The sequence below is a fragment of the Thermobia domestica genome, chromosome 8, assembly GCF_964235325.1.
Source record: "Thermobia domestica chromosome 8, izTheDome1.hap1.1, whole genome shotgun sequence".
Taxonomy (NCBI): Eukaryota; Metazoa; Arthropoda; class Insecta; order Zygentoma; family Lepismatidae; genus Thermobia; species Thermobia domestica.
Window position 1 is genome coordinate 289,602,664 of NC_137461.1, and position 14,042 is coordinate 289,616,705.

The window sequence follows — 14,042 nt, forward strand, 5'->3', positions numbered from 1 at the left end:
TTTCTTTGTCGTAACAATGCACATATATGTGCTAGTATTATTCAAATACATTGTTATCTAAATTCTCTCTAGTTCGCTACCAGCATTATTATAAACTGTAGTTACGAACGTGACGTGCGAAGCGTTCAGTGCGCCATCTAAGCACTATTTGTGAATAGCGTAAGTTGGTAGCCTTGCAACTGACAGCGTTGACGTCACTGTCAAGATAGTTCTCGTCGACTGTAGGAAAATGAAAATTGATAGTTGCTGCAATAAATCAGGGATGATAACTTGTTACACCGTAAAAATCGTCCACACATTCTCTCTACAAATTCTGAGGCCGTTTGACAAAAGCCCACCCCCTTTTCTCCTCTTCTCCATAAAAAGTAAAAAAAAAACTTTTGATATTAGGGAACACCCACAATCACGTTGTCATGCCATAGAATCAAAAGTTATAGATGACACAGGACATGAACCATCCAAGGGTAACTACCTCAAGTTTTCATCCTCGGTGACCTCACTAGGGATGACATCGTCCAATGTGAAATTTCCAATTCAGCTGATTTAAATAGGAAGACGAATTTAGACATAAAAATAATGTTTATGTAGACGGACGTAGACCACATCGTTCTATAGAAAGCATTAGCGGGAACATCTTTTCATTTCCCAAAATACTGCCTCTTCGTTACAATAGGGTATTTGGGAAATAATAACAGAATCAATATCCAAAATACTGCAATACCTTATGCTCTCTTCTAGAAAGGAGCTATTATTCATATTAGGATTATACGGATGTTAGCTTTTAGGGTTAAGGAAGATATATTAATCAACGCCTAAAGTTTAGAGGTTCAATGTGATGGGTCACGAAATTCAAGGAATATCACATAATTGCCCAGTGATTCACCATACACACGTTTTGTCCATGCCTTATTTTACATGAGCCTTGCTTTACAACGATTTATAATTACTATCCGTCTTGTATGTTGGGTTCAGATGGATTAGAAAATATTATTATTTTTGTGTATCCAGCAGCAGACCAAATCTCTAATCAAAATACGGTTTCATTTCCTCAAACCGTTTGAAAATTATAAAGACTTTTGCTTTATCGTGTATAATACCGATATGGTTGTATTCTCAATACCATATCAGAGCTCCTTCGTGACTTAGCGGTTAGCTTACGCGCCTTTGGCGTGGGAGATCCGGGTTCGTTTTCTGGCGGGAGCTCATTTGATTCGGATTCCACGTTAATCAGGTCTACGTGACATATAGCCTCGCTACTGAACGAGAGTTAAACTCAAAATCAACTCAAATCAATAGCATATCATCTTGGGATATCGTGCGAGTGAAGTCAAGAGTACGATGCTCCTTTAAGGAATTTTTGGTTCGTAAGGTTGTCACTTTTCGGTCAGTCTAAAATGAGACATACTTTTTCAAAAACACACAGAACAGGAAACTCGTAGCATCAGCTGGTTTGGCCCTTAGTTGAACACAAGTTATGAATTATTGAAGAATTCAAAAACACTTCAGGTTGAACCGGTATTAACAAAGAATAACATCATTTTCGGTAATTTCGCTGCTGGCAACCTGGAAAATTTTATCTATAAAACCGTATCGATGTGATGAAGAATGAGAGTTATTGATGTGGAAAGAATAGTGAAAACAAGAACAAACTACTTGCTTTTTATCTGCAATGGAATAATTATCTCGTTCTGTTTTTCTTGGAACGAATCCAGTTTTATTTTACTACGGGACAATGTTAAAATATTCCAATTGATCAAATTAACATCCTAATTCAAGGGAGAGAATCTAAAAATAGATATGATTGTATTCTCAAAAGGCAATTAACTTGTTGATCAAGGCTTATGTTCCTTAAATAAATAAATAAGTAAAAAGTAAATTTAAAAAAGATGATTTACTAAAACCTCACTAAATGTGAGAGTACTCCTACTGCGCCCTGTGAAGAATTAACGGAACACTAGATTATGAAACTCTGAATATCTTACTCATCTGTGAGGATACCAGATTACTTTTTGACTTGACAGTCACTGAGAACATTGGTTACTTTAAATGCTTTAACTTCACCATTTGTTAATTTTTAACGAAACAAAAAATAAATGCTAAAAGACACACTGGAGAAGACTGTGGTTTCATTTGTTACAGTTTCAGTGATCAATCCTGTTGGAAGACCAGTGAAGGACGAATTGTCGGCCAAGAACCAGGCACACGCGTCCACTACGTTAGTGTCGATGCGAGATTATAAACATTTGTCTTTATTGCTTTACAAAGCAAATCGTTTATTAGGCATGTACTATGGCTGCAAGCGAGTAAGCCAAAACAAGTGCATGAGCGGTTCCTTCGAGAATCCAGGAGTTAAAGAAATTGTGTGAGTGTATTCCACCTACCTATACATAAATATCTATAACTACAAAAAATAAGTTACTAACAACCCTAAAATATGTTACATTCATATCTAGAAATACCCAATATCTATATATACACTTGGCTTTATCTTTTTATGCGGATATATCCGCAGTTTAAGGTCAGAAGGTTAAAGATAAAATTGCTAAACTTGAGTCTTCAGTTCTTGTTAACGTACCTTCTATGATCTTATCCCCAATTATTAAATTTCGTATACCAGACTGAGATAACAGCTTTCGAAAATCCTTCACGAAATTTCTGAAGAATTTGGAAATGAAACAAAATTTCAAAATTTTAGAATGTTTGCCCTTTCCTTTTATTACACTTGAAAGCTGAATCCCGTAACAAATGATTTTTTTTTTATGTTAATGAGACGTGGTTTATTGCAGATGAAGCTGGAGAAAGTGAAGAAGAATCTGCACCGTCAGAAGGGCCAAGTTCTCCAGACGCTAGTCCATCGAATAGCTCACTCCATCTGGCGTATGAGGACAGCAACTCCTCTCATTCTCAGGTTACCCAGTCCAGTTATTCTGTTGATACAAACGGCTCGATGAGCAACAGAGCATCTCCAGCAGAATTCCAGGAATCCTTCCTTGGCATCATCAAACCAAGCAAAGTTGTGTTATCTCCTCTGAAGGGGAAAAATATTTACGCTCCAGAGAAAACGAGTGAGCTACTGAAGTCGGAAGTGGACGTAGTCAGATCGCCTTATAATCTGATTTATGAAGATTTACAAGGAGATCCATGGAAAATACTTATTACTACCATCATTATGAACCGCGTGACATCAGGTAAGAAGATAAAAATTAAAACAAATTGTAGCTTTTTTAAAACTCGTTTAGCTATGTAATTATGTTAATTGGCTTTACGCTGTACAGTTCTACCTCTTATTAAATACTAGCATCTCTCATTAACTGCTTGTGATGGCAGTCACTCAGCTTGGATTCATACCTTATCTTTGACGAAGTATTTAGTATCTACACCGATACTTTAACTACTAATTGATAGTAGTTCGATTATATAAAACTCACCGCATCATGAAGTTTTTTCACTCTCTCTTCTAGATAGATATTAAATAATGTAGGCGAGAGACAGCATCTCTATAGAACTTCCCTTCCTCTTCTAGATAGATGTTAAATAATGTAGGCGAGAGACAGCATCTCTATAGAACTTCCCTTCCTCTTCTAGATAGATATTAAATAATGTTGGCAAGAGACAGCATCTCTATAGACTTCCCTTCCTCTTCTAGATAGATATTAAATAATGTTGGCAAGAGACAGCATCTCTATAGAACTTCCATTCCTCTTCTAGATAGATATTAAATAATGTTGGCAAGAGACAGCATCTCTATAGAACTTCCGTTCCTCTTCTAGATAGATATTAAATAATGTTGGCAAGAGACAGCATCTCTATAGAACTTCCATTCCTCTTCTAGATAGATATTAAATAATGTTGGCAAGAGACAGCATCTCTATAGAACTTCCCTTCCTCTTCTAGATAGATATTAAATAATGTTGGCAAGAGACAATATTCCTGTTGAACTCTCTTTCCAATTGCGCTTTCCTCTGTCATTTCCTCCCCTATTGTAACATTTACTTGTTGGTTCATATAGAAGTTTCGTATGAGTCTTCGATTTTTTGGTATAAGTGAAACACATACCTCTTTGATGAAGGCAGGTAAGCTGTGGGATGAAAACAAGCGGCGAAAACAAAAGGAAAGTTCTCTAAGATAGTGAACTGAATTTAGTAGTTGGTGTTGCTAGTCTTCAACTTGAAAGGTATTCGTTAAGCTCATTCTTTTAGTTTTACTGAATTACTTAAAGACAATGAAGAACATCAAAATATAGAAAAAAATCAAAATTTGTAATGAATATGCAGAAACAGTTTTTCTTTAGCTGCTTTCCGCTTAATTTGTTTCCCTTAACAAACAACTTTTGTACACACTAAACTTACCTTTTGTTGGTGCCTCATTCTGACATCAACCTCTGTAATCCAGAGAATAAACTAAAATTGTGGTCACTAATCCAACATCTAGGAAACATTATCTAACCGCCATTGGTGCCATCTTGGGTATACTGAATGTCTCAGTCGCAGTTTTATACGAAACTTTATTCATAATTTGAATAGTGATGAAGATAACGTAACGAAGATTGAACTGGACTTATCTTATTAGTATCTAGAAAATCCTGTTAAATAAACTAATAATCGATTCTAAACCTTTTCTTACAGATCAGAAACTTTTGTGCGCAGTTTATTACGTCATAATTGCTGGGCACCCAAATTTAGACACTAGACGAAATGCCTTGAAAACATTTATTAATTGATGCAATAGCGTTCTGCAGGCACTATTTGTCTCGCCTTGTAGATTTTTTATGTTCTTCATTATTTTTAAGTTATTAAGATTCAGAAAGAGTGAGTGTAGAATACTTTTTTCTTTCTTTTTTTTTTTAATTTTAAAACTTTAGCTGTCATAGCAAAGTTTAAATTTATTGTTGCGCGTACAAGAATATTCTTAAAATAGAAATTTTGTTACAGCTAAAATTAAAAGATAGATAGACACTGATGGAAGCGCATTTAAGAACACCCAGTTGGAATTCAAAGTTGGTACACAAGATGAAGGAGGTATTAGGTAATAGTAATCCCAGCATAGCGCCTTGTGGACATCTCGAACATGTTATACAAACAACATAATACACACTACCTTTTAATGACATGTACAATTATCTCGAGCGGCCACACCAGCAAATGTTCGGACAGATAGACAGTCATAAAAATGCTGAATGTTTGTCTGAAGTATGGTATCCCACACTTACTCTATATCAATGAGCAACTAAGCGATTATCATTGCTAATGTGGATGGCCGTCAGGCGCCGCCCTGGCTTGTCTCATACGTGGTCAATATAGCTTAGGTTCGGAGACCTAGGAGACCACGGTAAAAGATGAATACCACGTAAATATTATGTCCCATTTTAAACCCTCCACCCTTCCTTTTGCACTTAGTGCGGTGACTGACGCCAATCGTGATCGAGTAGAGCACTATGGGTTGCCTTGGCGGTATGGAGACGCGAGTTATCCTGCTTGAAAATTGGGTAGCTCAAAGTAGTTAAATAAAGTCGGAATATAGGACTTCCGAATACATAACGCACTAATCACGCTCCTCGACTGAACACTAAAGTCCAGCGGAGTTTGTTGCTTAATCCCTTCGCCACTTCAATACCAAAATAATAGATGTGTGTTTTGTATTGTGAGTGCGAACTCACGCTATATTTTCCTGTTCATTTGCACATCTACGGACACACACGATCGTAATTATTTCCGAAGCAAAGGTGACTCATTACTGACAATCACAACCCTTCATGCGCCTGGCCACTGAAATCTGTTCCGACACCAATTGGTCAACTGGTGTCAGAGATAACCGTACAGGAATAACACGGGAATCTAGATCTGGCTTAGAAAACGATTTTTTAATGCTTCCCCGCTCACATGAGAAGCTACGTGGTTCTGAATTTGCTGGTGGTCGTCGCTCTGTCGCTTACGGTAACCGGAACAAACTTTCTCTCCAGACGCTTCCCAGTGCGTCTCGCGACACGTCTGTAGTGGGAACCCTCTAACTCCAACCATGCTCACCACCAATGGACAACTGACGCTTCAGACCCACGAGAGTGCCATTCTTCGGAACGGCCACGCTCGAACTCATTGCTGATATTGGAGGCACATACTGCAATTCAATATCATTGATAGTCGTCATGTTCTCTGATGATTTTCAGACTACTAGCAGCATGCGTTCTACAGATACACATATTAAGGTATTCTTAAATGAGTTTCCACCAGTGTATATGTAACAAATTCTTTTAAGTGTGATAGCCATTTTGTTTCATGGCAGACAAAGATGGAAGGATGATTGCAGAGAAATTCCTGAAACTGTGTGCAACGCCCAAGGAGGTTCTTCAAATCCCTGCAACAACTGTTGAAGCTATGATGAAACCTTTAGGGCAGGAAGGGAAGCGAGCACGGTGTATTAAACGTTTTTGTGGTAAGTGAATAGGAATATCTGTCAGTTCAAAGGTTTAAATTGACATTATGCGGAATGTATAAAATTCTTATTAAAAAAAAAAAAAAATGTTTTCTCTGTCAGTATTATTATATTGGGACATGCCGTGTCCTTAAACCAAGGTTTACCTTATACATGAGTTAGAGTCAATGCAGTAAGGGGCTTAGTAGAGGCCATTAACGAGCTGTTTACAAAACATTATGTCATGTTTGTAATATTGAAATTTGTAATACATATGCAGAAACTTTTTTTTTTTTTTTTTAATTCTTTAGCTGTTATCCGCTCAATTTGTTTCGCTTAACAAACAACTTTTCTACACACTAAACTTTTCTTGGTATCTCATTCTGACTTCAACCTCTACAATCCAGAAGAAAAAACTAAAATTGTGGTCACTAATCCAACATCTGGGAAACATATTATCTAACCACTATTGGTGCCATCTTGTGTATACAGAATGTAATTGGGTAAAATTACCTGTTGTGTTTTTCTTAAATAAATAGATGTCTCACTCGCTATTTTACCCGAAATTTTATTCATAATTTGAATAGTGAGGAAGATAGCGCAACGAAGTTTGAACTGGACTTAACTTAGCGTATGAAAAAGTAGCTGACAAGATAAAATGGTAAGAAATAGCCAACGTTTACATCCAGTCGGAACTGAGCATGAAGGACTAGATGTTGGACATTTCTGATTAACCTGTTTCCAGAAATGGACTGAATTTTTAGAATAATATTAAATTCCAATATGACAGAGAGTCTTGCTTGATTTTGATAAACTCATGATTTCCATTTGCAAATAAATCGTCGTTTGTTTCGATGAATTTGACATTGCAGATATTTCAAAATAAATAAATAAAATTAAATTAAAAAATAAAAATAAAATAAAATGAATAAATAACAATTGTGGCAACTCCGAAAGTCCCTTCGAAATATGTCTGTTATTGAAAAAACTAGTTAATTTTAGCCATTCTGACTGTTAATATATCATGTCACTCCATTCTGCTGAAAATTTTCAGCGAGTAATCTTTCATTGTCAGATTGATTTCCAAAGATGTGAAGGTTCGGTGAAAGTAACGTGATAATGAGTGTGTGGCCTCAGACTGACTGTGTCGAGATATGCTAGCACCATTAATTGTATTTGACCGTATATTAGCATCATGAGTTTCATCTGACTATATACTAGCACCCTTACTTCCATATAACCGTACACTGGCACCATTACTTCCATCTGATCGTATACTAGCACCATTACTACCGTCTGACCTTGTCCACGCCATCACCACTCCAATATCAACTTTGTTTACTTTCTTAACCTGAAGATAAGTCTAGTTCAGGTTTCGTCATGTATCTTCATTATAATTTAAGTTATTAGTGAAATGCTACGTAATGTAGCGAGCAGTGGCATGTTTAAGGGGGCTTTCCGGCTTAAACGCCCTCCCGAAATTTTATTTACTATTTTAAAGTAAACTAGCTGAACCTGCGCCCTCTACATAACGTATCATTCACATATGAGCATGAATCCCCTTCAAATTCCTCACACCATCTGGACCTGTCTCTTTATAGACACATATCATTTGGCCATGAAACAAACGCCTGAGAGATATACAACCCTGTATACAACTATGTGGTATTAAAATGCATAACTCGCAGGGTATGATATTTTATTAACACTTCCAGTGTACCCTTAAAAAATGTAATAAAGAATTAACGACCATGTTTTTACATATTCAATTAGAACTGGACAACCTACACAAAGTTTGGAACTGACCAGTGAAAACGGCATGTTTCTAGCACTTGTGGTTTTCGAGATCTCATTGTCGAAAGGATTGGAGACAAACATATAAACCTAGCATTTTAATATATAGATGAATTATCTTCCAGAATTCTCACATTTCCAGGGAAAAAAAGTTAACAAAGCCCCTCTCCCAAAACAAAATCGTAAATATGCCACTGGTAGCGAGTATAAGTCTCTTTTATCAATTTTAATTAGTAGCAACGAATTTTAACCAAAACAAAAAGTAAAAACACTGAAGTGTTGCAGTTCCCACCAACTTTCGTTGGTATGAGGTACTTTAAATAATTCAAAATTTAATAGTGGTTTACTATCATTCTGCCGTAACAATGAAGATCATAATTATGTGAGGAATGTGATATAACTGTGTAGACAGTATAACCAAAAATATTCTGTTCACATTCCTTCTAATAGCCATATTTCTCAGGTTTTAGATTATTACGAATTAATTGTAGATCCTGAAGGGTAAGGGGAAAGAAGAAGGAATGTCACAAAACTGCATTTTCGAGAAAACGGTGTTTTAATATTGAAAACCGCGTAAAAGGAATAGGGTTAGTTAAATCTTTTGCCCCTTTTTACAGGGACATTTCTACATCTACGCATGCATGCCATATATAGTCAAATAGTACCAAAAGTCACCAACAAATAGGACAAAACACCGGAAAAAACACATACGTGGACATTCCTTGTTTCTTCCCCTTACCCTTCAATTGAAAACTGACAATTATTTCAAGATTGCTTTTTTTTTTTATTTTCTTATGTATCAAGTAACAATTGAACTGAGTAATGTATTTTCTTTTTATTATTATTCAACAAGAAGTTATGTTAATCTAGTAACAGCCAGACAATATCGATACATAGGACCCATTTTAGCCAATCAAACTGCGAGGGCTGTCCAGAAAGAAACAGACGTCTTGAAATTTTTTTTAAAAAAAGTAACTTAATGAACAAACCAAATTGTATTATATACATTTGAAAGGTACACTCTTAAGCTATTTTCCCACATAATAGCCATGCAAATTAAGGCACTTATCATACGATAGCACAATTTTATTAACATCGTCGCGGTAGAAATCTGTTACCTGCGATTTCAACCACTGGGTTACACCGGTATGCAGTTCGGCGTCAGTTCAAAGTGTGGTGTAGCAAGCCATGTCGACGATTTGCACGAATTTTCTCGTCGATTTGCCTCACCTGTTCATCAGACACAAGGCTAGGCCTACCACTGTGGTCCTTATTGTGAACATTGAAACGGCCATTTTTTAAAATCAGTACATTACCTCATTCGACCTTCACTCATTATGCTATATCGCTTCACACAATTGGCGATGGATTCCAATTGGCTTGTGGTTTTTTGGCAACAAAAACCGAATCACACTACGCACCTCACAAAAGGCGGGATTTTCTATTGCAGCGCACATTGTAACACGTCACAGAAAGCACAGTAAGAGCGTCAGTCTTCACACTACCACAGATGGACGCGTACTGAGTGTAGCAACGTTCTGACACCAAGATGGCGACTCTAGCCCCGCCCACTGCCGCGGTAGGTCAAAACGTTTGCTACTTTCTGGATAGCCCTCGTATTATGGTTGTAACAGTGATGATTGCAGATTAATTGATAAAGAAATAAATTAGCTTGAAATATAACTTTGGCAATGTAGTATTTTGTATTAAAATGACATATAGTGTTCATTTATTTATTTCAGAGGACTATTTACGAAAACAATGGAGATATCCTAGTGAGCTGTATGGAATAGGTCGTTACGGGAATGATGTGTTTAAAATATTTTGTATTAACGAATGGAGGTCAGTGAAGCCTATAGATACAATGTTGCAAATGTATCACAACTGGTTAGTTACCAACAGACAACAACTCGGTCTCAAGTGAAGTCTGGCAACCATGTCTATTTGCTTTTCGTCATTTGGCAGCTTCTGTGTCCGTCAGTGGTATTAGGAAGCAGCAACAAGATGTGAAGTTCTTCCCAACAAATACAAGGTTGTTTCAGCTCAGCGTCTTCCAGTTTAGCCAGAATTCTGAAACGGATTTTTTTTCTTTTGCTTTATATTGTGTTTCACGTAGTGCTTTTAACTGTAATCGTATGTCCTGAAATGTTTTATTCTTTTCTGTTAGTAGATGTTGTCAGAAGTGGCAGTTTGAGTACTAAGTTGTTTCATTATAATGTTCTGGTGCTGTTGAGCTATATTTTTATAAACTTCTTATGCAAATGCAGATTTAAATTCTTCCATTTCGCCAACCTAGAGACGTATATTTTAAGTTATTTCCAACAGTGATTTCAGTAGATGGTCTAGAGGAATCCTGTCCCCTCCTTGCTCAATATTGATTACCGATATTTTCGCAATAGTACTGTCAACCCCTTTCCGCTTTACCAATTAAAATAATCTTGAATCATCACTCATCTGCAAAGGCAGTAGTTGGAATAACAATGTAAGGATTAAGTGGCTTTTCCATTTAGGATTGTTCATTTAAAAACTCTCGCGGTAATCAAAACAATAACGCCGAAATTTCTGTGTAATTAGTTAGTACTTGAAAGTGTAGAGTAACGATGCCATCTTTGATTTTTAGCCAATTGGTTTCTATGGGAAATTATTTTCTTATTTCCTTTGAAGTGAACTGAAATTGTAAATATGTGATTGCATTGATTTATTCTTTAAGTCTAGTCTTTTCAGAATGAATTTTGATTGTACAGGGGGGCCAAGAAGTCTCTAACTATTTCTGAGAAGGAGCACTTGAATTCAAACAAAATGTTTATAATATCAAAGAAGACACTATAAATCAACGAAATCACAGCAGTTTGACATGACTGTCCTCCGTATCTGAGCAGAGTTGTCATCTATCTGCGGTACATCTGAATACACGCTGCAACATTGCTGGAATAATTGTAAGCACCGATGCTGAAATGCATTCACGCAGGTGCGCCAAATCCCTAATCTTCAACTTGTACGCTTGACTCTTGATGTGACCCCATACAAAGAAGCCACATTTCAGCATCGATGAGTACAATTACCCCAGCAATGTTGCAGCGTGTGTTCAGGTGCATCACAGAGAGATGGCAACTCTGCTTAGATATGGAGGGCGGGAATGTCGAACTGCTGTAATTTCGTTCGTTTATATTTTCCTGTGCTGTGATTTGAATTTAAGTGCTCCTTCCTAGAAACGGTAAGGGACTTCTCGGGCACCCTATATTTGAATTTAATGTTACCTAAATTAAGTTTCGTTATTAAATATCAGCAGAAGTGTCCGGAAGAATAAGGATAATGCGAAAGAATTGCAACATCGGAAAGTTACGCAACCTGTATCAAGGGGAAAAAAACGTTTGGCAGTATGGTACACTGTACATACATGTACTTTAAATTTTGACTCCTCGCAATCCTCTCTTGAGTTGAAACTCGAAAAAAAAAAAAAAAAAAAAAATATTAAATCTGTTGAAGATGTATCTGTGAAGAAACTTTGGTGGCTGTAGGTGACTTCTTTCTATGTGAAAATCTTATGCCCTCCACGTTGTTTTATTTATAAATATAAATTACGGTGCTGGTTTACTTTTGGCACACCTGATTTTGGAAGATTTACAGATAAAACTCAATACTTTGCGTGAATAGTCATATTTATAAAGAACAAATTTCTGCAGGCGATAGAATTAAACACAAAGTAATACACGTGTAATTTAGATTTACAAGTGTAGGGTTACTAGTATAAAATCATTACAAGCGCTTTATCACGGATAGTGTATAGGAAACATGACTACATTAGATATAATTTTTCCTCGACGGTGTATTTTTATACAGTGTACAGAAGCTGTATTTTATGTTTACAAGTGGGGCGCTACTAGTATGAAACCATGATAAATGCTATTGAAACTCGTATCATTGCCGAAACCCACTTGTTTTCACTACCCTCGCGTACGTATACCCACAGTTGATGACGCGTCTGCTCCCTGCGGACGCACCCTGTCGTTGCCGCTCGGACACCCCAGCTTCGCCGTGCCTTGATTCGGTTATGTAGCATTGACGCTTTTTTTTAGTGACCACCTAGCAGGTTGATTTGTGTTTTTTGCACTGTAGTTTTTATGCCATATGCCCGGACGCCTTATTTATATGCAAATCGTAAAAGAATTCTAATTTTTCAACAATTCTGATAACCCCTTGAGTTTTATCTATGCTGAGTGAGATATTTTTATGTCGTCCAGCGCAAATGATTTAGAAGATAATAAGAAGGAAGTTAGTAAAAGAATTATAATTTTTCAACAAGTATTTCGAGTGGTGTGCCAGAAGTAAACCTGCACGAAAATTTTATATATATATATATATATATCTCAAGATTTAATTTTCACGAAGTAAGGGAGATTTAAATAGATTTGAAGGAGAGATCAGTAATATCAAACTATTAAAATGTTAGGACATTTCAGAGAAAACAGTAAAATAGTTCCCCATAAAAATCAGTGGGGGTAAAAAGCAAAGATGGAAAAATTCAAGACTGTTAAAAAGTATAACGTATTGAGGTAGTTTGAGTCGTTAATACGTTTGGTCTTCAGGTAATTTATGTAGTCGTAGGTTCAGATGACGAACTAACAAAGACTTGAAGACCATCCGAAACACACTGACTTAGTTTACTCGGCAGTATTTTGTACTTATCACAAAATTTCGGAGAGAGAGTTTTTAATATTATTCTTTGATGTCTGAATAATATTTTGAAAAATGTGGGCATGAAACTGACAAACGCTTCTGGACTCAACGCTTCATTATGGGAGGATGTTCGAGTCAATCCGGTAAAAAATAGAAAAAAATTTAAGGAGTGGAAACTCCATTTCTTTTTTCACATAATCCCCTTCTGCAATTATACATTTATCTTGTAGTTGACCAATGCCTGGATGGTTTCGGCATAAAAAAGATTTCTGAGCAAGTTTAAACCATTCTAAAACAGCCTCCTTCACTTCGTCAGGATATAATTGCCAGTTCCTAATGCATGCACATTCACCCAGAAATTCAATTTTAAGCCTGTAAGAAAGTAAGAATTCCAGATTAACGTGAACGACCCTCGTATATTGCTCATACTATTTTTATTTTCTTTCAGATTTACTAAATTGTCGTAAATCTTAATATTAGTGCGTTGAACACACAGGGTAATTATTATTACAAATATACTACTAGCTCTATGTGCAGAGTCACTGAAGTTGCCATCGCTTTCAAACGATCGGACACCTAATAAAATTGGTGGCTATAGAGTATATGACCTCATGACGGTATCACGTACTTCAGGATTCATTGATTGATAGGTACTTCCGATATTATTTGGTTCCGGTGGGTTCCAAAGTATTACATATATAACACACGGAAGTTATAATCCATACGTTTTGCGTTAACTTGAAACTTAATAGTAAAAAGATGTTGTTGTGTTTTAGTTTAAATTCCAGAAAAAATGTAAAAGATTAAAGGATAAATTGATCAAAGATAAGAAAACGTAAGTGAAAATAAATGTGAATCATACGTCGACTATGCTTTCTTCACCTAACATCTAGTTGTTTCGAATCGTACACATACTTTTTGGAACTTTGTACTTTTACCGACTGGAAATTCATATTACAACGCTGCGATCCGTCTCCTTGCGTTTTAATTTAGCTAATATTTCATATTAGCTTCACTAGACACCAGTAGACATTAGAAATCTCTTACGTCCGGGACTTGAAACGTCCAATCGATAGGCCACACTATAAGTTATCGACTTTTGGCCTCATCACGAGAAGAACGTACGAGAGGGAAGTAAATTGTAATAATTTTTCATCCTTATC

General features: G+C 36.3%; 1 protein-coding gene across 2 annotated transcripts in view; it reads left to right on the forward strand.

The window, feature by feature from the left end:
- The window catches only part of LOC145693697 (uncharacterized), a 62,701-nt gene extending 50,817 nt beyond the window's left edge, over positions 1 to 11,884 (forward strand). For both annotated transcript variants that reach the window (XM_081769967.1, XM_081769968.1), the window contains exons 5-7: positions 2,787 to 3,188; positions 6,280 to 6,429; positions 9,945 to 11,884. In XM_081769967.1, the coding sequence (XP_081626093.1) occupies positions 2,787 to 3,188; positions 6,280 to 6,429; positions 9,945 to 10,126 (734 nt within the window). In that variant the 3' untranslated portion in view covers positions 10,127 to 11,884. The remainder of the gene's footprint in view (positions 1 to 2,786; positions 3,189 to 6,279; positions 6,430 to 9,944) is intronic.
- Positions 11,885 to 14,042: the final 2,158 nt, after the last annotated feature.